The following is a 25,915-nucleotide window of genomic DNA, read 5'->3' as shown; positions in this document are numbered from 1 at the left end:
TACTTTATGAATGTCGCAATATAGACTTTCATCACGGACCCAAGTGTTTGATCTTCCTTTCCCTTGAAATTGCTTCCCGACGGAATTGTTGAAGGGTTGCGACCCAAACTTCCTTGGTCCTTTGCTCTCTTTAGGCTCGGACTTCTTGGTAGGGACGGTGATTGCCGGCTTTTCTTGTTTATTCCGTTTGGCAAAACTTTCTTTTTCGTCTTCTACCTCCATCCAATTGTTTGCGCGGAAGAGTGCATCCTGAATTGTGTCTGGTTTATGAAGTATTAAGTCTTCTTTAAACCTTGAATCATGTCGCAATCCTTTTCGTAGGGCGGATAAAGCCGATTGCTGGGAGATTCTTGGGAGTTTTGACAGCACTCCTTTGAATTTGGTGATGAAAACTCGAAGTGACTCATTAGATCCTTGCGTTAAGTTCCAAAGATCGGCATCCGAGACGCTTTTATCCATAAGGATAGAGTATTGCTTTAAGAATACGGCTGATAGTTCGTCGAAATTGCTGATCGAACCCGGCTCTAATTGGGTGAACCACATTAGAGCTTGGCCACATAGATTTTCCGAAAACAGCTTGCAATAGCCTGCGTCCTCATCAGCTTCATCCAACTCGACTCTTCCTGCAGCGATCAGAAAGGCTGCAAGATAGCTTTTTGGATCCTCCAATCCGCTGTAAGGGTCCAACTTGAGCTTCCGGGAATCTTTGATCCTCAAACTTGCAATTCGCGGGATAAAAGGGGTTCGCCTAGCTTCTTCAATGACTCGATTGATGTCTGGCTCCGAACTTGTAGCCTGATGAAATTTTGATTTCATTTCTTTTAATTCCTGGCTAACTTTCCTCATGGTCTCGAACTGGTCGAGGTTCTCCTGCTCGTACTGCGCTGCAAGTTGTTCTTCATCCCCGAGCTGCGTCTCTTCTTCCGACGTCTGAGCTACATTATTAGTAGCACCGGGAGTTGTTTGTCCGCTGGTTTCATTTCGTGCAGCGGAACTTGGCGAGTTGAATATCCCTCTTCGGGTTCCCACCGGGTTTCCTGCACTTAAAGAGCGAACACGAGTTTGTATATTATTGACATTTTGACTAAGAGATACCTGGGATGTTTGCAACGTATCGACGGCCTTCTCCACATCCGAGAACTTTTGTGATATGTCCGACATGGTTTGCTGCATAGCTTTGAGGGTTTCGGCCAATGATGTCTCAACGGCGTCTCCTCCGGACATTGTCGCTTATCTCGGAAATGTAGAAAAGAAAAAATCTGACCACTCAAGAATCCTGATGTCCCCACAGACGGCGCCAAAATGTGGATGTCGGATTTACACACTCAAGTATTTTTATTAAGTGGGAAAGATTATTCTTGAGGGACAAAAATGAGTATATAAAAACTTGTAAATTGATACAAAAATTGCTATATTATTTCTCTCTCGAGAGGAAGATCCCCCTTACATGGCCATCGGCATCTATATTTATACACCGATAAACGACATTAAAATGAGTAATTAAGCACAATTATTTCTTCTTAAATGTGTCCGTTTTGATTCTTCGGCTTTAATGCTCAACGTTTGAATTTGAGTTGACTCTGATCTTCATGGGCCTCGCCTCTTTCGGCCCAAGTGTCCGTGAACCGACTTACTCGTGTCTTCTACACCGAACTCGTGTCACAGTGTAGTCACTTCGGATTCTCGAAATGGTGACAACCACTTCGACCGTCCCTTCGGCTCACGGGTCCAATGGGCTTCATCCTTTATGGGCCATTATCTTGATCACGTGGCAATCTTTGGTTGGTCTCGTACTTCTGGTGCGGGATCCGACACCAACAATATCCTAACTATATATTTTCTTCTAAAACACATGTACAGAAATCTGATTTAAAAACGTGTATAATTAACACTTTTTGACTCTTGAATCTCTTTTCTACTTAGCTTACTAAATAAAGCTTAATTCTTTAAAAGTTTAGAATACGTTTGTAAACATAATTTGAATATGGTATTGGTTCACTACTGATTGTGGTGTCTTTACTTCGCTATAACCAGATGATCATCTATTTAAGTTTTTTTTTTTTTTTTTTTTTTTTTTGTATTTAAGTCAAATTCATGATATACTATTTGTTATTCATTGATTTAAAAAGAAAAAAAAAAAAAACACAACAACTTGTGACCTTTTAAAATAAGCAAATGTTCTACTAGACAACTTCTCTTTTTTAAGAGTCTTCTTAAATACGATGTATAATATAGTCATTCCATTATAAATGAAGTGGGTTATTGTTTATTTCCTTCAAAAAGAGTTTTTATCTCCATAAAGATTCTTCCATATTAATTGTGAACTTGATGGCCAAGGCCTTCTCTCTTTATTACTTTGAAGATGGAAGGGGGATACGACCAGTCACCAACAAAGATTAGGGTTTTCGACGATGTCTCAGCTCATTAACCGACTCTTGAAGCCATCTGTCTGCAAAAATGTCATCGTAAGTTCTTACTATTTGTTATGTAATAAATAGGGTTTCATTTTGGTTCTTACTTATCGTATGATTACTTGAATATGGCATGCAGAGATCTCACAACAAGAACGTTCGGATGTTCTCATCATCTAAGTCGACATACCCGTACGTGTTGATTGACCACCTCCTTAAGACGACGAAACACTGTTCCAATGATCAAGTATACTATGCTGATAAGAAGCTCGTGATTAAGGACCAGGGACTCGCAGAGGAGGTCCGAGAGATGATGACCGTTGGATTTTCACATAAAGATGGATGGAGAGTTCACTTGGAGAAATCTGAGTATAGTTCCAAAAGTCTCATGGTGGTCAGTAACACATCATTTGGCCCAGTGAAACATCATCTCCCTCCTCTGTCTAGTAGTTGTCGAATCCAGAATGTGGCAATATCAAACTCTGTTGACATAAAGAAGGAAGACTTGGTAGTGGCTGTCAAGTTCGTGGGATCTGATGTGAGTCTGTGCAAGCCCTTCAGCGACTCTAGCTCTGGATGGATCAACATCAATACTTCTGGCTCTGTCCACCCTTTCTCGAGTCTAACGTATTCGAAGAAGAATAAAAAATTTCTCAGTGTTAGTCCTTCTGGGAAGTATTTGTGGTACTTGGATCTCCACTTCGATGAGGATAATGTCCAGCCCAACTTATCTTATTTATTGTTTAAGGAGGACCCTCTCCAGAAGTTGTATAAGACGGATTTGGAAGATTACATCTGGCGTTCCAGAACAGACCACCTGGTGGAGTCACCCTCCGGTGAACATTTCCTCGTCAAGTGGTAAGTATTTGTTTATTTTTCTTTTACATATGTAATCACAAGTTTGATAATTCATTGCTGAAACATATATATATATATCTTATTTGCAGGTTCTGTGAGGAAGACAGGGACGACGAGAAAATCATCCAGAAAACGCATGGGTTTATGGTGTTTAGAGCGGATACAATCTGCGGTGAATTGATTAACACGCAAGACATTGGAAATCTTTGTATATTTCTTGGACATGGTGAAGCATTCTGTGTCCCGGCAAGCTCGTCTCCTGGACTTATACCTAACTCCATCTATTACGTGGGCTGTAACTTTGGTGTTCACGATATCGCAACCAACACTACCACTAACTTCTACACAAAAGATAAAGTTCCATTAAGGTCCACTGAGTTCCCTTACTGGCCTCTTCCTCTCTCTTACTAGTGAGAAGTGACTTTGATATTGTTGGATGTCTTTTATCTGCTGTCTTTTTGGGTTTGGTTCTTGTACTAGTTAATGTTTTTGGTTCGTCTACTATTTGAAATAAAACATGAAAAACTCATTTTGTTTTTCTTAATCACAACTCAGACTACTTATTTTGAAAATCTAAACGTATTTAACTAATTTGCAGGGTAATCAAGTTCTGAAAGATAATAACAGGCAGAGACAAAATGACACATAATTTATGGGCACAAAATGGCTAAGAAATCATCAGCGAGTAGAGTTGTCTAGTAGAAAGAATGAAAGAATAACACCCTGAATATATATATATAATCAAACTAAACACTGAAACCAAAAAAAGGAAAAGTAACCAAGAGAAGGAGAGATTATTAACTGCGATATTGTAACTCTATAGGAGCATATGATGATGGTTGTTTTGTTGCGGACCAGCTGAGCCTGGGGGAGGTGGAAGGGCAAGGAAATGGTCTCCGAAAGGATTAGAAGGAGAAGGACCTGCTGAGAACTGATGATGATGATGATCATGAGGATGAGTAAAATTGTAGGGACTCTGTTGCATCATCATCATCTGTTGTTGCTGTTGTTGTTGCATTGCCATTTGAACATTTGTGGGAGGAGCAATGTTGTTGGACATTGCAAAAGGATCTTGTTGCATCTGGAATGGGTTTGGTGGTGCTGCTGTTGTATCTATGCCACCATGTCCATAGCCCGCATTGGTTAGTTGGATCTGTCTCCTAGCTGAATCATCCTCGTACAGACTGTCAAGTAATAGATTGTCAAATCCTCCTGCCTATAAATACAAGAAGAGAGAACAGTCCCATGTGAGTCTTGAGAGTAGACGAAACAGAGAGTTTCATATTCAAATATATGCGGTGTTAGACTTAATTACAAGTTTAGTGTTTGGCACAGGGCGAGGATTGTTGTTGTTGTTGTTCTGAGGAGTGACCAGTGCCAGTTCCCAACCGGATCCACCAGTTTCTATTAAACTTAAACTGTTTGATGGGCCTGGAGCTTCATGACCTGCAGAGAGACCAATAACAAAAAAAATTCACCAATTTCCTTTTTTCCTCCAATAGTGTTACAGAAAGTCTTAAGTTTTGGTCAAGAATCAAATTTTTGCTACCTGGTGGATATATTGCAAGAGCCAATGCATTGCGGTCCTCTATCTCTGCGGCTTTAGGGTTTATCTCATTCAGTCCCTGTGAAGGAGAAGAAAAGGTTAAGACTTTGGCCAAAAGAGATATCGGTACACATAATGCCGTGTAGAAGAAGATTTACCAGCAGATCATCAGTGTCTATCAGGAAAGAAGGTTTAGCATCTTCCTCTTCTATTTTTTCGTTGTCCTCTTCTTCTTCTTCTTCGATAAGCGGCTGGTCTCCTTCGGTGTTCTCATTTTGATTTTCGGCTTCTTTATCTTCTTCTGGCTGAGCAGAGTTCTCTTCTTCTTCTTGTTCTTCTTCCTCCTCTTTTTCCTGATACTCCTGTAAAAAAACAGAACAAATTCCAATCATAAGAAGACTTATACTGATCAACATCAACCAAATATGATGAGAGTAAAACTTTTGTACCAGCTTTTTCTGTACAGAACCACTTTGAGGTGCTTCTTTAATATAATCTTCCATTGTTGCAAGAAAAGAAGGAGGTGGCTGAAACAAGTTTTAAAAACTAGTTCTTGTGAGGTGATCAGTCTCACATTCATTTATCACAAAAATTTAAGAACGAACCTGTCTCAAGGTCGGGAACTGAAAGTTTCTCGCTAGCTCTAGACCTTTGCAGTATTCATAAAAGTCAGCCAGATTTTCAGCCTGTGGCAGTGGAAGAACATATCAATAAACAAGCTTAGTGAAGATTGAGACTTAGTCTATAACTTTAGAGTTTTACCTGTTGGCCAGCTCGTTTGTATATATTTAGAGCTTTAACTGCATCATGTCTTGACATCTCAAAAAACTGAATCAAGAACAAAGATATATTACTTTAGTAACATTCAATAGAAGCAAATTGATACTAAACCAGAGAAGGAGATTTTTCTACAAACCATGTCTACAAGATTAATGATTCCATCATTAATGGCACAGTATATTTTGAAGCTTTCTTTAAGCACCAATGCAAGAGCGTATTGGATTAGGTAGTTGCTATAGGCTGCTCCTTCAGGCTGCAAAACTGAAAACATATTAAGAAATCGTTCCATGTAAAAACAAAAACAGAAAAAGTTTAAAGGTTTTAGTTTGGATATATAGATCTTTTACCTGACAACCAATAAGCCTGTAAAGCAGCTGTTGCAATGCAGGTAACTGTTCTAGCAGTTCTTCATCAGAGAGCATCCTTGTTCTATACGTTTGAGAAGCATTGAAATCCCCGTTCTGCTAAATGATTTGTGGTGATATAGTTAGATTCTTGAGTTTGTTTAAAAGGTGAGAATGAAATTGAGAACAAACCTTTGAAGATGCACCTGAACCTTTCGGTAAACGTTCTGCTTCTATGTCATACTTCAAAACCCGATAGCATTCAAGCCGCTCCTCGAGAAAAAGCGCGTATGTCCTAATCCATGCAGAGCAATCCCAAGCTGCAAAAACCAAGACAAGAAAAATGTTTTGAACAATTTTCATTAACACACCAAAAGCTATGGAACAAAAGATATATAAAAAGGCTATTCACCAAGAGGACTTGTATCGTCTTTGAAGTTCGATATTCGCAGTATATGTCCTCTGTGTGAGTAATTGAGAAGCTCTTCTCTAAATGTTGGATCACCTTCTCTTAGTGTTCTATGAATGACTATTAACACCTTGATCGCGACCTGCGTGTTGGAAACGCAATCAAAGAAAACCCAAAAACAGAGATTTTATAAATTGAAAAAATGAAATCTTTAAAAGTAAAGTTATATAAAACTCACAACCCAATTGCGAGTTTTTGACAATCTTTTGGCTAATGCGTGAATGCAGTAAGCAACATCTGCTCGTGGTTGCACTACAGATGTCGCCGAGAATATTTCTGCATAAATGATAAAAACTCATAAGATCGTAAACAAATTCAAGGGTTTGAGGAATAAATTTAAGAAAACTTACTACGAATATGACGTTCTTTGGGAGCAGATTCTACGTGATTTGTGGCTTTAACGATCGCAACATCCAAATCCTAATCTCAATTTCATTCATCGGTCATTTACAGATTTTTTAAAACCAAAAACTTGAAATTTTGTAAAATGTAATCCTAACCTTGAATTCGCTGTTGACCTTGGCGATACTTACGGTAGTGGAATCTTTGATTGCTCCGACGGCTTTACGGAAGCTGTTAAACGTTGCCATCTATGGAAAAATGGTTGATTATTCAGGCGATCACCGGAATTGTGAAATGATTTGGTTACGACGGAGAGATAGAGTGAGGAGAGGATGGAGAAGATAAGGATGAAGAAGACGAAGACCAAGTTTGGTATGCTCTGTTATTAGTCGCCTTACAACAAACAGAACACAATAACAGACTTTTCAACAAAGCTCCTCTCTCTCTTGCATCACCATGACGTGCGTAACAGAATCTTGATTATTGTTTTAAAATTTTTATTTTTTTATTAAACAGATTTTGAAATTTATCGGAGAAATTTTATATCGAAATTATTAATATCTCATTTACTAATATCGTATATTCCATAATCGGATGCCAGTTTTTTTTTAAAAAAACTTTTCTTTTATTTTGGTGTAGAATAATCATTTTCTCAATTATCCATACATCTAATGTCAAAATGAATCCACTTATTTATCCGTAATTTTTGTAAGATTTTCCATTACTCATATTGTTTTCCCCTTTTTTGCACCATTTTGAACTGATTTAAACGTATATCGATTTTTACATTTGTAATGTCTTTTTCAGTTTTCACCTTTAATTAATAAATACAATTATACAAAATTGAGGGCAATGTTAAAGCTTAAGCCTTATGGACCTAATGAGTCAGACTCGGACGGTAGGCTTCAGACCACACCGTGGTTCTGATTTAAATCATATTTGTCAAATCATTAGCTACCGCATAATATATCATTGTTTGTTTTGTTCCAAATGCTCATGTATTTATCTTACTCAATGTCAGTATCAAACTATAGTTTGTTTAAGAATGTGTAAACAATTTGTGCTCAGAGTACAGAAAAGATACCAAAATTAACAAGCATTGCATTTATTATGCATGCATGTTTTCTCTTTTGTAGCTGTGCTTAAAATTTATCACTTGTGTACTTAGTTCTGCTTTCCATTGATATAATGATACTTTCATCTAATCAGTGTCAGCTCAACATTTTTATGGGCCTTAGGGCAAAAAAAATTTTTGGACTCTTAGAAATTTTTTTTTAATGTTTTTTTGCTGTAAAAAAATTTTCTATGCTATTTTTGTTAAAAATATTAATTACTAATACTAAAAACAATAAATAAAAATTTTTATAGACCTTTCTAAATTTTATTTTTGTGTTATAATCTAATTTTTTAAAAAAATATTTTAGAAAATGGGCCCCTTAATTATTGGACTTCGGGATTGGACCCCTGGCCGTCGCACCGCCCGCCCACCCATCTGAGCCGGCACTGCATCTAATGTTTGTTTTGGTTTCCTCATGTTAATGTGGTTTATACACTCATGGACTATGTAGTTGGCTCTATTGTGTTGTGCACATAGAGATCAAGAACCAAAAAACTGGAGCTGAAAAATCAAAACAATATTTTATTATGAGGAGAATAAGATATTATGAGGTTGGTGTAGTGAGAATCATGCTCCAGTAGTGGTAACATATTTGATGAGCATCTTTACAATCTCTTTGGAGACCTTTGAACTAGATTCCTTAAGGTTCTTAATCCTGGCGTCTGTCTCATCATCTAAACGTTTTGCAGCTGCTTCTTGATCCGTCTGAAACATAAGGTAAAGAATGAGTACAAATCAAGATCTCACTAGCTGGTTTTGTTTCGGTGTTTTTCTTACCCCAGAAACTTGAGTTTGATACTCGTCTTCTAATCGAGACCTGTATTCTTCCATCTCCTTCTCAGCCTCATCTTTCGCTTGCTTCATTCTTGCTAGTTTTGCTGATCATTGATCCGTCCATAAAGAAAAGAAAAGGAAAAGCCGAAAAGGATTCAAAACCAAAATCTTACTACTAGAGCCAACAAGCCATGAAGGAGAAAGACTATATATACCGGTCCTCGCAGCTGAAACAATCCGTCCGGCTTCTTGTTCAGCAGTTAAAAGCATCTGAATCCCACCTTGGCCTCTTAAAGAATCCATGGCTTATGTTCTCTTCAAAGACAATGAAAGCTTGTGTGTTATTCCTATCTGCAAATTTTGGTGCCAGAAATGGAATTTGTTGATATAAGCCTCTTTGGTTATGGTTTAGATTAGACGGAGAGTGTTTTTCTCCTTAGTTCATGGAGTTAGTTTTTGACTCATTATATTTTTCATCAAATTTGAATTATATTTAAAAGTAATGATTTACTAAAAGAAAACTCAAACATACTATTTATAGAACCGATTACAAAACCAGCCGATCGGTGTGCATTTAAATAAGATTGTGTGAATTCTTTTTTTTTTTTTTTGAAAAATCGTGAATTAAAGGAATCACAACATGGGACTCTAAAGTCTATATAAAATTGACGATCCATTAATTTTTTTATGTTTGCCGTTAATTGTGAGAACTGAGAAGCATACGTGGTTTCTTTATAAAAATAAAAATAAAAGCATATGTGGTACTGGTTTCTCTTCTATTCTCTTCTAAGAGTTAAAATACCATGAAATAAAAGCTATATTACCATCATAATTCATATGTTTTATTATATCTTCAAATAAAAGCTATATATATTATCAACATTAGACCTTTAATAGCCAGCTCAATTACGTCATTTTCACTGATATAAATGCAAAATAATAACAAGAGTGCCCAAAACGAATAAATTATTCCATGCCGCTGCATATATCATTATTTTTTGGTATAGCATAAAGTTGCATCATTATACTTTGCATTTAATTTTCCACCACGCATTCCCTCTTAAAGAAAAATAATTAAAATTGTCACATCCATACAACAAATATATTAACAGCCGAGTTCGAAGATTAAGGAGATTTGGTTTTCCCTTATTTCATCTATTTGTAGTAATCATGTCAAAATATCTATCAAGATAATTTACAAAATATGATGGTGATCAATAAGATGCGGTTGTTTTCCGTTATCCTTATAGCGTCTTGTCTTCTTGGATTCAAGGAGATTATAATTATAGCCGCCGCCGGAGCGGTGGCCTTAATTGCGTTTAATGCAGCGATAGTCTGGGTAAAGGTCTGGTTGATGTTTGAATGCCATACTTTGATGTTATTCTTTCCTTTTAGTTTCTTATTCTTTGTTCTTGTACAAAAAAGTTATTGAGTTGCCAAAGTAATTTTTTTTTTTAGATTTATGTTTATGTTGAAACTTAAAAATAAACAAAGTGACTGAAACAGTTAATATATAGTCTCTACGTCACAATCAATTTCTTGGGAAATTATCAGTTTTAAGTGTTTGATCGTTTGGTTCATCTCACAATCTTAAAGAAGTAAAGTTGCACATAAGAAAAATGGACTGCAGATGGTAATTTACTTACCTTAGAATGTATATTACGGACATGTATTCATGTATATGCATAAATGCGTAGATTTGTGTATCAAGTCATAAAGCATAAAGATATCGCATAATATTAGTAATATATATTCAAACGAAGCTGGAGCTTCCCTGAGTTCATTTTCTTGAAACTGAAAGTCCTTCACAAATCATAACCCCCTGCGCTCATATCTACGCTACCATCACTTGTTGATGGATAATCATATAACTTTTACCATGTTCATATAAATTATATGTATATCAGCTATTGACTTCTTTTTCAAAAATTGTTACTAGCCATGCATGGTTGGTTTTGGTTTCTTATATCAGTATATGTAGTTGCACATGCATGGTTAGTTTCCTCTTACGTCAGTCAATCTGGTTGAGAATGAATTAGAAAACCAAAATATGGATTAGTTCACTTATAAATTGGATACACATAAAATTTGATAAGGTATCACCCCTAATTAAGAGCAAAATAATTGGAATACTACGAACCCGGTACTAATCTAAGAAGAAGAAAAAGAAAGTAAAAAGAAATATCTTTTTTACCATGCCAAAACGAAAATATCTGGAAAAAAGTCGAATCAAAAGAATATATGATATAACAACTGCGTCGAATCGTAAGACTTGGTCACTTCAGTACGTGACTATGCATCATTCGAGCCCAGCCAAAAAAACATGTATGCTTGAAAACTGGACCCCAACACATTATAAGCTCATCAGTCATCACCACAACCAACTAAAAGAATTTTTCTTCTTCTTGACTTGGCGTCTTTTCTTTTCATCTTTTTAATTTTTATTTTATTTGCAACATATTGAAATAGTTGATCGGATCGACTATTTTCTTTCTTTTTGGTAAAGAAGTTCTATGGTCCGATACTTGTTGAAAACTTGAAAATTGTCAAGAATCCAAAAAAAATATGAAAGCCATTGGAACATAAATTTGTCTCTAAGAAATTGGAAAATATTATTTTGACGACATATATTGTTTTCAGAAATTTTTTAAAAAATATAATCAAAAATAGTTTTGATGATATAAATTTACTTAAGAAAGTGTATAATTCTGAAGTTTTTTGACATGAATTTGATATAATTCTTCTCTTCTTGAAGTGATGTAGAAGGGTATCGATGTCTTTATTGAATCTTAATCCAGCGGACATACATCAAAAGTCCAAACCAACAACATGTGAACGCGTTTTGACATAAATACAATCATTAATCTCTTAACAAGAATTTCCTTTTTCACAACATTTTTTAACTTCATTGTAGGGGCGACGTGTTGAAGTCTTGAAGAGGGGTGGACATTTTTTGGTTTATTTTTAGAGAGTTTAGATTTGGTTTCGTTTTCTCAGACTACAGTATAATGGAGTTTATGTCAGTTTATTAGATAATTTTCATCAATTTCTTTCTATTTCTAAAATTTTTGTTAAAATAATCGATGGAAATGGTTGAAAATTTTCCAAAATTTGATATTAAATTTATAATTCGTATTTTCCCAATTTTATTCTCAACAGGTTATAAAAGTAGTGGTTATCAGCTTTCTGTAAATACATAAAAGTTGAAGTAATAAATTTCAAAATTCTAATGTTGTTAACAATGACAAACAAATTTATTTAGTGACTGCATTTTTAGTCAGTTAATGTATACACTTAAAACATATAAATATTGATAGGAGTAGTTGAATTATCTTTGTAAGCTGACAATTACAAAACTGAGTCTTAAAAGACATTTTTGAATTAAAAGATACCTCAGAATCTCAGATAAGCAAACTCTTCTACACGAAAATCGACACTTGTTCCTTTCACCATTATTAACCCTCTCAATTTCATTACCTTACCTTGAACAAGATAACGAACCGAGAAAACTACGCAAGTACCAAATTAATACTACAAGTAATTACCAACATAATTCGGTTAAAACTAAACAAAAATCCAAAATTTGGGAGTGATAAAACTTTATTAGTAAGAGAGTTATTAACTAGGGTCACACACACACAGAGAGCTTCACACCAAACAATTCTCGCTGAAACCAATAAACTTGGTCTTATGTCTTCATTCATTTAATGTATCTCTCTCTTATATCTTCTTCCTCTCTAACCACTTTCCTCCCTTAATTTCTTTCCCTATATTTATTTATTTTCATTTCATTTTCCTCTCCAACTAATTATACATACACTTTAAGCTGAAAAAATGCAGCCGTCCGGTGATCCGGCGCCGGAGAAGGAGAAAGAGATGAAGCAGCCAAAAGTGTCACTGCTTAAGCTCTTCTCCTTCGCAGATTTCTATGATTGTGTTCTCATGACTCTTGGATCCGTAGGAGCGTGCATTCATGGCGCCTCGGTTCCGATCTTTTTCATCTTCTTCGGCAAACTCATCAACATTATCGGTCTTGCTTATCTTTTCCCAAAACAAGCCTCTCACAGAGTCGCCAAGGTTTTTCAATATTTTAGTTTATTCATTTTCCTTATGATATAGCTCTAACTCGGGGGTTGAAGTGAATTTTTACCTGATTTTTAAATTTTTTACCATATTGAAATTAGTTACATATTTATGCTAATTATCCGTTGTTATATTTGTTAATATGTTTGCTCGGCTTAAATTTTATTTATTTTGGTGCAGTACTCGTTGGATTTTGTATACTTGAGTGTGGCTATACTATTCTCGTCATGGTTAGGTAAATAATAATATATTAAAATCAAATAATTTCTCTGAATCCTAATTCATTTTTCAAATTAGTAACCCATTTTTTAATTAGTAAATAAATATAAAAAATGGAAACAGAGGTTGCATGTTGGATGCATACGGGAGAGAGGCAAGCGGCGAAGATGAGGAGAGCTTATCTCCGGTCAATGTTGAGCCAAGACATAAGCTTATTTGACACCGAAGCTTCTACCGGAGAAGTCATCTCCGCCATCACCTCCGACATCCTCGTCGTCCAAGATGCTCTCTCCGAGAAGGTACCTCTCTTAACCGAAACAAACCGGCGTTGAGTTCTTTTTTGTTTTTTGTAAACATTTTGTGTTAATTACTTCAATTATTAGATTCGTTAATAGACCAATTACTCTCTCTTTTTTTTAGTATCAATTAGTAAATAAATGTATTCGACTTTGTTATACTATAAGTATATACACAAATAATTGTTTGTTTTGTGGAAATACCAACTAAAGTCTGCTAATTAAGGCATTGCCTCGGTCGATAAAAACTTTTTTTTCAAACCTATAAACGACATTTAGGTCGTTAAATATAGAAATTTCTTACATGAGTCGTTTTTTCGCACATGGGTTCTTCAATCCGTAATTCCGTATTAGTTTTAATGTGAGTAACATTAATGGCTTAATCCAATTTTAAGGATGATTTCATTTTCTGTTAACACTTTTTTTTTTTGAATTATCATTTTTCAAGTTCAATAAAGAGATTTTTTGGCATGCGTCCATCTCTTCTCATTACTTATTTACTTTCTAACCGTATTCTAGTAGTAGCTGGTGATTATATTCTTCATTTTTCTGAGACACTAATAAAGTATGGGGAAGTATAGATCCCTTTATTTTCCTTTTATAAAATATACTTCGGTCATTGATGAAAAAATAATAAATGCATTGTCTTTAATTCGGTTATAGCTGCATTGCATTTTGCATTTATAAGGCGGTTGAGTTTGATACGATTTAATTTTGACCTATATTTGGTTCTTTAAAGCTAGCCAGCCACAAAACGGTTTAATCGCTTAAATTTAAAATTTAAAATGTGATCAGGTAAATCCAGTTGATGTTTTATGATAATTTGTCTGGGTTACTGGTAACTTTTGTTGCAGGTAGGAAATTTCTTGCACTACATAAGCCGGTTCATAGCTGGTTTTGCAATTGGATTCACTAGTGTATGGCAAATAAGTCTTGTCACTCTCTCCATAGTCCCCTTAATCGCTCTAGCCGGCGGCATCTACGCGTTCGTCGCCATCGGACTTATCGCTCGTGTCCGGAAATCATACATCAAGGCCGGTGAGATTGCGGAAGAGGTTGGTTACTTCTCAGACAAGGAAACTTATAGTTATAGAAGTGTCTATAGTTTTAATTTGTTTTTCAGAAATAGTGTTTAGTTCTAGTGTGTAACATATATCTATGTGATTACCAGGTGATCGGGAATGTGAGGACCGTTCAAGCATTCACTGGTGAAGAAAGGGCGGTGAGATTATACCGAGAAGCTCTGGAGAACACGTACAAGTACGGGAGAAAAGCCGGTTTAACTAAAGGACTAGGTCTTGGATCGATGCACTGTGTCTTGTTTCTGTCTTGGGCCTTGCTCGTATGGTTCACAAGCGTTGTAGTCCACAAGGATATCGCCAATGGTGGCAAATCATTCACTACTATGCTCAACGTTGTCATCGCCGGCCTGTAATATATAATATTCCTATCTTGTTTGCTTGCTCTCTACGTTTCCTTTATTTTCTTTTTGTGGATCATGAAGTGTCTGTTTTGGGGTTTTGTGTAGGTCACTTGGACAAGCGGCGCCGGATATTTCTGCGTTTGTACGGGCAAAAGCTGCTGCTTATCCGATTTTCAAGATGATTGAACGGAACACGGTGACAAAAGCAAGCGCAAAATCCGGCCGTAAACTAGGGAAAGTAGACGGGCACATTCAATTCAAGGACGTGACTTTCAGCTACCCATCTCGCCCCGATGTGGTGATCTTTGACAAGTTAAACCTAGCTATCCCTGCCGGGAAAATTGTGGCACTTGTTGGAGGAAGTGGATCAGGGAAAAGCACGGTCATATCTTTGATTGAGCGGTTCTACGAGCCCATTTCTGGAGCAGTGTTGCTAGACGGGAACAATATCAATGAGGTGGATATTAAGTGGTTAAGGGGACAGATTGGTTTGGTTAACCAAGAACCAGCTCTGTTTGCAACAACGATTCGTGAGAACATTCTGTATGGCAAAGACGACGCGACGGCTGAGGAGATCAACCGTGCCGCAAAGCTCTCGGAAGCCATTTCGTTCATCAACAACCTCCCTGAAGGGTTTGAGACTCAGGTCTGTCAATCGATACCTTAGAATACAAGAAATAATGAACTATAGACCCTATATTCCACTAATTCCTTAGGGTAAAAGAAACATCAACAAAACTCTAAAACTCTGCTTTTTCACTTAATAGGTCGGCGAGAGAGGGATTCAATTATCTGGTGGACAGAAACAAAGGATTGCTATATCAAGAGCAATCGTGAAGAATCCGTCTATACTATTACTCGACGAAGCAACAAGTGCTTTAGACGCAGAGTCAGAGAAAAGCGTGCAAGAAGCGCTGGATCGAGTGATGGTTGGGAGAACAACGGTGGTGGTTGCACACAGACTCTCAACCGTAAGAAATGCTGACATCATAGCAGTTGTGCACGAAGGGAAAATAGTTGAGTTTGGAAACCACGAGAATCTCATATCTAATCCCGACGGAGCCTACTCTTCTCTTCTTCGTCTTCAAGAGGCTTCCTCGTTGCAGCGTAACCCTTCCTTGAATCGCACGCTAAGCAGGCCACATAGGTACTGTCGCTTAGCATCATACTCTTGTCTCTGAACATTTTCATTAGAACTAGGTATAAAAACCAAACCCTTAATTCTCATAGCTGTTTTTTCGTTTTTTTTCTTCTCATATTTTCCAGTATAAAATACTCGCGGGAACTATCAAGAACAAGGTCGAGCTTCTGTTCAGAAAGGGAATCAGTAACTCGACCGGATGGGGCCGAGCCATCCAAAAAGGTGAAAGTAACGGTGGGACGTCTTTATTCTATGATCCGTCCGGACTGGATGTATGGCGTATGTGGCACGATATGTGCCTTTATCGCTGGATCTCAGATGCCCCTTTTCGCGCTTGGAGTCGCACAGGCCTTAGTTTCCTATTACAATAGTTGGGATGAGACTCAAAAAGAGATCAAGAAGATCGCTATCCTCTTTTGCTGTGCCTCCATTATCACCCTAATTGTCTACACCATTGAGCATATCTGCTTCGGTACTATGGGCGAGCGTCTCACTCTCCGTGTCCGCGAAAATATGTTTAGAGGTTCGTCTCAATGCAAGTTTTAAATAAATAATAAAATTTAACATCCTTAGAAATTAGAGATCCCAATTTTTGTTATGTGATACTTATTCTGTGTTTGGTTTTATAGCAATCTTGAAGAATGAAATCGGGTGGTTTGATGAGGTGGACAACACAAGCTCAATGTTGGCATCGCGGCTTGAGAGCGATGCGACTTTGCTTAAAACCATAGTGGTCGATAGGTCTACAATTCTACTGCAGAACTTAGGTCTAGTTGTGACCTCTTTTATCATCGCCTTTATACTCAACTGGCGTCTCACTCTTGTTGTCTTGGCCACATACCCTTTGGTTATAAGCGGACATATCAGCGAGGTAACGCAACGCTTGCCACTTTTTGAATTTTGCGTTTGCGTTTATGTTTATGTTTGTGTTTTTGTTATATTTGTAGAAACTTTTCATGCAAGGCTATGGAGGAGACTTGAACAAAGCATACTTAAAGGCCAACATGTTGGCCGGAGAGTCTGTTAGCAACATCCGCACGGTCGCCGCCTTCTGTGCTGAGGAAAAGATTCTAGAACTTTATTCAAGAGAGCTTTTAGAACCTTCCAAAAGTTCTTTCAGGCGTGGACAAATTGCAGGACTTTTCTACGGTGTCTCTCAGTTCTTCATTTTCTCTTCCTATGGCCTCGGCCTCTGGTATGTCTATCTCTATATACACAAAGTTTCACGGATAAATTAACTATAAAAGGTTTGAAATTAATAGACCTATGGTTCAGACCAAAAAAGAATAGGCATAGGGATTCGATTTCTAGGTTTGGTTCAATGTTTTCAGCTTTGTTGTGAAGAGTATGTCCGAACTAAAAAAGTGATCCTCTGTCGCTGACCAACCAAAAAAAGAGGTTTGGTTTGTGCATATACAAAAAAAAATGTATGTACATATGCTGGATTTGTGTTTATTTCAAAATTATTTATATAAAAAAGTATCTTCTGATCTTTTTTTTGAATGAAAAAGTATCTTCTGAGTTTGCCCAAAAAAAAAAAAGTATCTTCTGATTATAAATATTGAATTGTCAATTGTTTGATAGGTACGGATCAACTTTGATGGACAAAGGATTAGCGGGCTTCAAATCAGTGATGAAAACATTCATGGTTTTGATTGTGACGGCATTAGCTATGGGTGAGACGTTAGCTCTAGCTCCGGATCTGCTGAAAGGAAACCAGATGGTTGCGTCCGTGTTTGAGATCTTGGACAGGAAAACTCAGATCGTTGGAGAAACCAGCGAGGAGCTGACTAATGTGGAAGGCACAATTGAGCTCAAAGGCGTCCACTTTAGCTACCCTTCGAGACCAGATGTTGTAATTTTCCGAGACTTTGATCTTATAGTTCGTGCCGGAAAGAGCATGGCGCTCGTTGGACAGAGTGGATCCGGTAAAAGTTCGGTCATTTCACTCATTCTCCGGTTCTATGATCCGACTGGCGGAAAAGTTATGATAGAGGGTGAGTGCACTAGACTTAAACCTCTGAGCACAAATTTCTTGCGTTTCAAGAAATCACTATGGTTTCTTGCATCAAAAGAAAGTGGTTGTTTAGCTGAATAACTGTTTTTTCTTCTTATCCCATTTGCAGGAAAAGACATAAAGAAACTAGATTTGAAAGCACTGAGGAAACATATTGGTCTTGTTCAACAAGAACCGGCACTTTTCGCCACAACAATCTACGAGAACATATTGTATGGAAACGAAGGAGCATCTCAATCTGAAGTCATAGAATCAGCCATGCTTGCAAACGCTCACAGCTTCATTACCTCTCTCCCGGAAGGTTACTCTACCAAAGTCGGTGAACGTGGAGTTCAGATGTCAGGCGGTCAGCGACAGAGGATCGCTATCGCTAGAGCCATCCTCAAGAATCCAGCGATTCTATTACTTGACGAAGCCACAAGCGCTTTGGACGTTGAATCTGAGCGTGTGGTAGGGTTTCTTTACAATTAGACTTTGTAGACTTTAATCTACATGGACTTATGAGTTAACAACGAATGAATATTGTTAGGTACAACAAGCATTGGATCGGTTAATGACTAACCGGACGACTGTGGTGGTTGCTCACCGGCTATCGACGATCAAGAACGCTGACACGATAAGCGTATTACATGGAGGTAAGATCGTAGAGCAAGGCAGCCACCGTAAGCTCGTTCTAAACAAGACTGGTCCATATTTTAAACTCATCAGTCTTCAGCAGCAGCAACAACCTTAAGTACTATACTTTATTTATTGAAAAACTCTTAATTTTTTTTTCTTTTTTTTTTGTGGAAAAAATTGATCATATACAGTATTTCATTCGATGTGATTATCCTAATCCTCTTGATTTACCGTTGGCGAGTTTACATGCAACGGTAGAAAAATAAGTTACGAAATCCAAAATCGGAAAATGTTCTAAAAACATCACTATGTATTTTCAAATGAATTTTGCGTTTCTAATTTGTTTTCAAATTAATTATCTCACTTTTTCTTAAAGTCTTATGAAAGTGCATATTTTTGTTAGAACTTAATCTTTTCCAATTATTCATCTCAATACAACCATTTTCACCCAAAGCAAAAACCTTCAACCATATTTTATAACGCTAAAATCTATAGTTACATTATTACATATCCGTATCAATCAATCCTCTTAAACAATTTTTTATAGCCCAAGTTTGGATTAAGTTATTGACCACTGTCCTTATCGTCAACACGTTTCACTGCGACATTCTCCAAGGAAACTTAGGAAATGATCAACAAAAGGACAACTTGAATTTAGGAGTATCCAGAGCTCATCATCATGTCCTACAAAATAACAAAACCCTTTAGTCCACTACAAAAAAGCAGCCATCACCACAAATAAAGGCAAAGTCAAATTAATATTAATTATTTCACCAAGCTGAAATTTTTTTAATTACTTTTTAGAAGAAAAAATGTCAAGCATCATCTTTAATATGGTAAATGTTTGTATTTTTTTTTCGGCATAAAAAAACCTTTGTTCCCACATCTGTTACTTATAAATAAATAGTAAGCCCTGGCTTTAATTAAATAAAGTAAAAACATTTTGGATATATATATATATATATTATTTGACAAAATATATATATATATATTATTTGGAATGAAAACCTCTTTTTGAAAAAACTATGAGTGTAAATGGTAACAAGAAAAAAATATTCAGCCAGATTCACCTAAATTCAGCAATTCCGCAGTTACCATTTGCATAAAACTAAATTCAGCTGAATTCAGCCAGATTCAACAGTTTTTCCAACATCAACAGATACATAGTATGTTCATTTCAGATAAAAATTTGGATTATAGCGATTCACAACTCGAATTAAAATATTTATGGCTATTAAAAATTACACATCAAATTTATATTTTAAAATAAGTTAGATCATACAAGTACGATATATGAATAATTCATACACATAAAATCATTACCAGAATAGACAAGAGACATATTTATGTTTAGATATCTATAGATAATTTTAATAAATTTTAGATAATTAAATATAATTTTCCAAATTTTTGCAAAAATAACTCATACTTATGCTAAAATAATATTTAAAATATCAAATTAAAAAAAATTGTTAATCATCCTAAATCCTAATCATATTAAGGATTTAAACTGCTGGAGAACAATGAAAAATCAATAAGATAATCTATACTATATTATCATGTTTATTTTTAAATTAATTTTTCAATAAAACTTTGACAAAGCTTTCTATTAATTAATTATATCTTTTTAATAGTACAAAAATTAGATCTGGAAGAACAACTCAATTTTGCTAAAAAGATATTAATTCTAGTATTTATTTATTGGTATAAGAGTTAATTAGACTATTAGATAATTTTATCTATTTTATTTAGATATTTTTCCTTAGTTATTCTATTAATATTCGTAATTATTTGACGATATTTCAGTTAAAGTCTTAATTATTTCGACAGATTCTGCTGAAAAGCACAAAAAAATTCAGCTAGATTCAGCGGTTACCATTTGAAAATGTAAAAATTCAGCCAGATTCAGCTAAAAATCACTAAAAATTCAGCCAGATTCAACAATCCAGCCGGATTCAGCCAGATTCTTCGGTTACCATTTAGACCTTATAAATAGCCTAAATAAAGAAAAAAAACACTATAAATAGTGTCTTGACTTTAAAATGAAAAGCAAAAACTAATAATTCAACGAGACAGGCGAATAAAAATTAAAAAGCAAAAAAAATAGGAAAAGTACTCGGTGTGATAAATTCCCTCTCCACCTCGGTGACACAGGTATTTTGCAAATAGAAAGACTCCGGTCACTGCCGCTCACTGACTTCTTCTTCCTCCATCTCCGAATCTCCGATCCACAGGATTACCAAGCGCGTGAGGTCTAGAGAGTTAGAGAGCCATGGGAAACGGAAACTCCACGGAGGCGAAAGAGTCGCGCCGATCAAAGATGCGACAGAAGATTCAGAACTTTCGCAGCCGCCGCCGTCTTAGTCGTCCAGGATCCGGAAGCGTCTCCGGATTGGTTAGTCAGAGATCTGTGAGCGCAGATGATTTCGCCGGCATTGCTCTTCTCACTCTCATCGGCGTACGGCTTTGTTACTTCTCTCCTTTCTATTTTGTCCTAGTCAACTTCGTATTTCGATTACGATAGTCATGTGTCTCTTGGCATCTTCTCTTAGGCGGAGATGAAGTTCAAGGACAAGTGGCTCGCCTGTGTTTCCTTCGGGGAACAAACATTCCGTTCGCAGATTTCAGATTCGTAGGTTACCAACATTTATTCGCATTCGATTTTCTCCGTTAGTTTTTTTGAATCTTATACTTAACACTGTATTGTTTCTGATGAATTTGCAGCACAGAGAAGCCGATTTGGAATTCGGTAGGAAAACTCCCGATTACAGTTTTTTTTTATAGCGTCTTCTGAATAGTTGGGTATTGTATCGGTTTTGTGTTTTTCTGTATATAGGAAAAGAAGCTTCTCCTGGAGAAAAATGGACCAAGTCTGGCTAGAATCTCTGTATTTGAGGTATGAAGTAATCAGAGTTTTTACACGTTCTGCTTTCTAGATTTGGCGTTTATTTATTGATCGGTTGAGATGATTTTCCTTTTCTTGATGCAGACCAATAGACTTTTGAAGAACAATATCGTTGGTTATTGTGAGCTTGATCTACTTGAATTCGTAGTGCAGGTCAGTAGTGTTTTTCATATCAAAGCTGTTTTAAGTTATGTATTTTAGTATCGGCTTCTTCTAGCTCAACTAATGTAAGTATCAGCAAGTTTCTTTCTATCACTTGTCTTCCATTGTTTGAGGGGATTCTGCCACAGTTTAGCTGATAAATCGATGAAAAGATTTGTTTGTTTACTTGTTTATTTTGCTTCTATTGTATGTAATGTGATATAGGAACCTGACTCTGCTTGCAAATCATTTGACCTGTTAGACCCGGCCTCGTCTAATGTTGTTGGCAGCATGTTTGTCTCATGCTCCGTTGAGGTATGCAGTATGTTATATTTTAAAACGGTTGTTTAAAAAATGCTGTGGGAATGGTTTCTGATTTTTGGTTACTAACATTCGCAGGATCCTGTTGAAACCGAGACATGTTTTGCAAAGCGTATTTTGTCCATAGTGGTATGCTTTACTTAATCTTCCACTCTGCCTATTCTGGTCTTGTGAAGTTTTGTGATGATATCCCCATTGCGGAATTATTTTAGTTTTCTTGAATTTCCAATGATTGATGAAAAGATTTTTTTAATCGGATTCCCCAGCTACCTTTTTCTTTTCATTGGCTTCTTATGCAGTTTTTCTATGGAACATTGTGGCATTCTGTAGCCTTTTATAATTGATTGTTGGAGTCCTTCATCTAAGTGCAGGACTATGACGAAGATGGAAAACTCTCATTCTCAGAGTTCTCTGATCTGATGAATGCTTTTGGGAATATAGTGGCTGCTAACAAGGTTTGACCTTCAGCAGCTTTGTCACCTCTATCTGTTTTGCGTGCTTCTGTATATGTATTTGTTTCCGATTGTGAAGTAGCAATTACTCTGAGAAATTTCAAGTACCAAAAGTTGTCTCCTGGGCAAAAGTTTTTTTAGATATTGCTAGATTGCTGCATTTGTTTCTGAAGGCACTCTATATGTTTTCACTGACTTGATTACCAGAAAGAGGAGTTGTTCAAAGCCGCTGACCTGAATGGGGATGGTGTTGTTACAATTGATGAGTTGGCTGCACTTCTTGCCGTTCAACAGGAACAGTAATAACATTATATACATTGCCTATGTGAACTTCTGTTTATATATATTGATTTATACATCCTTGAATCCCAGTAATTTACATGCATTGATTGCAGGGAGCCAATTATAAATAGTTGTCCGGTTTGCGGTGAGGCTCTTCAACTTGACAAGCTCAATGCAATGATCCATATGACTCTCTGTTTTGACGAAGGAACTGGTAATCAAACGATGACCGGAGGGTTCTTGACTGATAGGCAGGCTTCATATGGGTTAGATTTCTCGTTTTTACTAGCTTTTAATTTGACATCCTAAATAACTTATATGTTTTCTTTGCTTGATCGGCATTCAACTTTTTAACATTTTGTCAGATGGATGTTCAAACTAAGTGAATGGACTCATCTATCAACTTATGATGTTGGTTTGAATACTGGTTCAAGTGCTTCACATATTGTGGTATATTTCCTTTCTGACTACTTTTGTTTATGTCATGATAAACATCTCGTTTGGCGGCCAATTATCAAGTTGTTTGATTTTCTACATTCATAATGCTTGAGAGATGCCTGATATTTGTTGCATTCCTCCTATCATTTTTTGTGGTTCGTTTGAGTATCTCCTAATGGTGAGAAAATGCACTAAAACTGTACTTACTTCAATATGCTTTAGGTGATTGATCGGAAGACTAAGAGGCTCATGGAAGAGTTGATTGATTCAAAGATTGTTATGTCGATGAGAGCTATTTACCAGTCAAAAATCGGACTCCGGCTTATGGACCAAGGTAACGAACTGGGTCCTTCACCTCTAATATGCACCTGGCCATAGTGCCTTTGTGATAAAGAGCTACACATTCTTGCCATTGTATCAAAGCAACAAGTCTTCATTCTGGATTGATATCCTTGATGCAGGAGCAAAAGAGATTTTGCAGAACCTTTCTGAGAAACAGGGGAAGAAGATGAACACAGTTGAATCTGCCCAAAATATACCCAGCTTTCTCGAGTTTTTCAAGGTGTAGATTCTCTTTTTGTTAAGTTATTATGTGTCAAATGGCTGCTGAGTTTAAGCCTGACACAACTTGGCTTGTGGCTTGGGATATTGATATATTGCTATACAGCACAGAATATCTTAGAAAAACTTCGATGAATATTAACAGAAAATCTATATTGCTATTGGGAATTGAAATACTGTGTGAAATCTCCCGATAGGGATCAGGAAACAGTCCTCTCGTATGCTTTATAGAGATCAATGGGTAGATCTCCTAGGTTTTATAAAGGATCTCCCTCCTTTTGTAAGTTTACATGAACGCCAAAAATTGAATTATTTGCTCGTTGCAGGATCAAATAAACATGGCCGAAGTCAAGTATCCTCTGGACCATTTTAAGGTATGCAAAGGCAACTCATGGTATGATTCCAACCACGATATTACAATAAAAGTGTTACTAGTTGTTGGACTTCAGATCTAAGTCTAACTGAAGAGAATTCACGGTATGGTTTTCTACAAATTAAAACATAATAGTCTGTGGCTAGGTATAAAATAAATATTTAAGTGACAATGAGGTAAATCTAAGCTAAGTCCTTTGCGGGTTTATCGAAGATGGGAGAAAACCTTGATAATTTAGTAACTATAAAGCTTGTGTACTTTTCATGGATTTGAAAGATGGTCATTTTACTTGCAGACGTTCAATGAATTCTTCGTACGGGAGTTAAAGCCTGGTGCAAGACCAATTGCGTGCATGGATCAGGATGATGTTGCTGTATCTGCTGCTGATTGTCGATTAATGTCGTTTCAATCGGTGGATGATAGCACGCGGTTCTGGATCAAGGTAAAGCAACCTCTAGAGTATCTACGATATAGTAATTCTGCAAGCTAGGCATATGAAACGTTGAATAGCTCTTAACACAAGTGATGCAGCTGATAACCCGCAACACCGTACAAATGTTAGTCGATATTCTAAATTTTTCAACTCATTTCAATATTGTCAGGGCCGTAAGTTTTCAATCAAAGGCCTCCTTGGGAATGATGTGCAGTCAGATGCTTTTCTTGATGGATCTTTGGTGATATTCCGATTGGCTCCACAGGTACAACAGGACTCCATGCTTCTTGTCGTTTGATCAAAAGCTAAAACAGAACACTCGTTTTTATTCCCTCTCATTATGCATTTATTGATCTATTACAGGACTATCATCGTTTTCATTCTCCTGTCTCTGGTGTCATTGAAAAGTTTGTCAATGTTTCTGGAAGCTTATATACAGTATGTACTGATCCATCTACCTTTTTACGTTGAAGAGCATTCTTCTCTTCCGTATTTTCTTATCAAAGATTCTTTTGTATCCTTGCTGATCTACGTTGCTTCTCAGGTTAATCCGATTGCTGTCAATAGCAAGTACTGTAATGTGTTCACTGAGAATAAACGGACAGTCGTAATTATATCAACAGCAGAGTTTGGAAAGGTTTGTCATCTCGTATAAGTCATTGAAATCTTTTTTTTCTCGGTCTGCTGATGCAAAGTATTTCTCAGTTGTCTCTTGTGCTTGATACTATGAACTCAAATTGAAACTGTAATTTACAAACGAAGCTGTATGATAAAATCTGATATTGTCACAGAACTTGATCTCAGCTTATTATATGTAACAGGTCGCATTTGTTGCGATTGGAGCGACAATGGTTGGTAGTATCACCTTTGTTAGGCAAGAGGGAGACCATGTGAAGAAAGGGGACGAGGTAATTAATTCTGCTGAACCTTTTTTTCTAATTGAAAGATATGTAATCGTTTCTTATGCAAGCGGCCTCTAATTTAACATTCCACTTTTTCCAGCTTGGTTACTTTTCATTTGGTGGAAGCACAGTTATAAGCGTCTTTGAAAAGGTTAGCTTTTAACTTTGTTTTTCTTACAGTACCCTAGAAATCAATTGTCTTGATTTGAAAATCTGGTGACAAAATATCTTACATTTTTGTAATACTGTCCCTGGATGAGTTATTGCGTTTGCATCAACCTTACCTTTCACGTGACATGTTGCAGGACTCGATTAAGATTGATGAGGATCTCTTAGCTAACAGTGCTAGGTCCTTGGAGACATTAGTTACTGTTGGAATGCAACTAGGTGTCTCCTTTCCAAAGATAGAAAACTGTGTTATTGAACCCTGAACTGCTTCAAACTATGTGAGTTAGTACGAAACGACAGATGATTTTCTTTGGTTTGGTTTGGTTTGATTTGATTTAGTTTTCTCTTTTTATCAAGAAAGAACTCAATTCCTCTCTGTTTGATACACTATGACTTTGCTCTGTATATATAAACACCAGTAATATGTCCCGGGCAGTGATACTTGTTAATGTTTACGGTATTTCGCTTTTTTTGTTGAGTGTTTTTGCTAGGTGACAATTT

General features: G+C 36.5%; 5 protein-coding genes across 5 annotated transcripts; 3 read left to right on the top strand and 2 right to left on the bottom strand.

The window, feature by feature from the left end:
- The first annotated feature begins 2,183 nt into the window (after nt 1-2,183).
- On the top strand, nt 2,184-3,783 carry LOC9303660. Its single transcript, XM_021017915.1, has 3 exons — nt 2,184-2,465; nt 2,551-3,269; nt 3,359-3,783. The coding sequence occupies exons 1-3, from the start codon at nt 2,412-2,414 to the stop codon at nt 3,678-3,680; spliced, it is 1,095 nt and encodes a 364-aa protein (XP_020873574.1). The 5' UTR covers nt 2,184-2,411; the 3' UTR covers nt 3,681-3,783.
- Nucleotides 3,784-3,875: 92 nt separating this feature from the next.
- On the bottom strand, nt 3,876-7,157 carry LOC9303659 (putative clathrin assembly protein At4g25940). Its single transcript, XM_002867541.2, has 14 exons — nt 6,909-7,157; nt 6,759-6,828; nt 6,587-6,684; nt 6,352-6,490; nt 6,132-6,259; nt 5,943-6,056; nt 5,732-5,848; nt 5,578-5,643; nt 5,421-5,501; nt 5,265-5,342; nt 4,974-5,177; nt 4,819-4,894; nt 4,585-4,715; nt 3,876-4,485 (listed from the first exon to the last, which is right to left on the bottom strand). The coding sequence occupies exons 1-14, from the start codon at nt 6,996-6,998 to the stop codon at nt 4,087-4,089; spliced, it is 1,791 nt and encodes a 596-aa protein (XP_002867587.1). The 5' UTR covers nt 6,999-7,157; the 3' UTR covers nt 3,876-4,086.
- Nucleotides 7,158-8,369: 1,212 nt separating this feature from the next.
- LOC9305711 (V-type proton ATPase subunit G3) lies at nt 8,370-9,136 on the bottom strand. The gene is made up of 3 exons (XM_002867540.2): nt 8,857-9,136; nt 8,645-8,745; nt 8,370-8,572 (listed from the first exon to the last, which is right to left on the bottom strand). Exons 1-3 carry the CDS (start codon nt 8,942-8,944, stop codon nt 8,435-8,437), a joined length of 327 nt encoding a protein of 108 aa, XP_002867586.1. The 5' UTR covers nt 8,945-9,136; the 3' UTR covers nt 8,370-8,434.
- Nucleotides 9,137-12,319: 3,183 nt separating this feature from the next.
- Nucleotides 12,320-18,777, top strand: LOC9305710 (ABC transporter B family member 2). Its single transcript, XM_021017576.1, has 13 exons — nt 12,320-12,718; nt 12,905-12,959; nt 13,067-13,242; nt 14,094-14,294; nt 14,411-14,670; nt 14,768-15,308; nt 15,430-15,809; nt 15,929-16,326; nt 16,433-16,674; nt 16,751-16,998; nt 17,388-17,800; nt 17,930-18,270; nt 18,350-18,777. Exons 1-13 carry the CDS (start codon nt 12,476-12,478, stop codon nt 18,551-18,553), a joined length of 3,702 nt encoding a protein of 1,233 aa, XP_020873235.1. The 5' UTR covers nt 12,320-12,475; the 3' UTR covers nt 18,554-18,777.
- Nucleotides 18,778-20,554: 1,777 nt separating this feature from the next.
- LOC9305709 (phosphatidylserine decarboxylase proenzyme 3) lies at nt 20,555-25,884 on the top strand. The gene is made up of 21 exons (XM_021017715.1): nt 20,555-20,896; nt 20,991-21,070; nt 21,163-21,187; nt 21,275-21,334; nt 21,428-21,496; nt 21,710-21,799; nt 21,884-21,934; nt 22,177-22,260; nt 22,465-22,556; nt 22,653-22,805; nt 22,905-22,989; nt 23,200-23,311; nt 23,439-23,539; nt 23,865-23,912; nt 24,207-24,353; nt 24,514-24,609; nt 24,708-24,782; nt 24,889-24,981; nt 25,166-25,252; nt 25,347-25,397; nt 25,552-25,884. The coding sequence occupies exons 1-21, from the start codon at nt 20,711-20,713 to the stop codon at nt 25,675-25,677; spliced, it is 1,911 nt and encodes a 636-aa protein (XP_020873374.1). The 5' UTR covers nt 20,555-20,710; the 3' UTR covers nt 25,678-25,884.
- The last annotated feature ends 31 nt before the right edge of the window (nt 25,885-25,915 follow it).

The sequence above is a fragment of the Arabidopsis lyrata genome (assembly GCF_000004255.2).
Source record: "Arabidopsis lyrata subsp. lyrata unplaced genomic scaffold ARALYscaffold_7, whole genome shotgun sequence".
Lineage (NCBI taxonomy): Eukaryota > Viridiplantae > Streptophyta > Magnoliopsida > Brassicales > Brassicaceae > Arabidopsis > Arabidopsis lyrata.
This window is presented reverse-complemented; position numbering and strand designations above follow the sequence as displayed.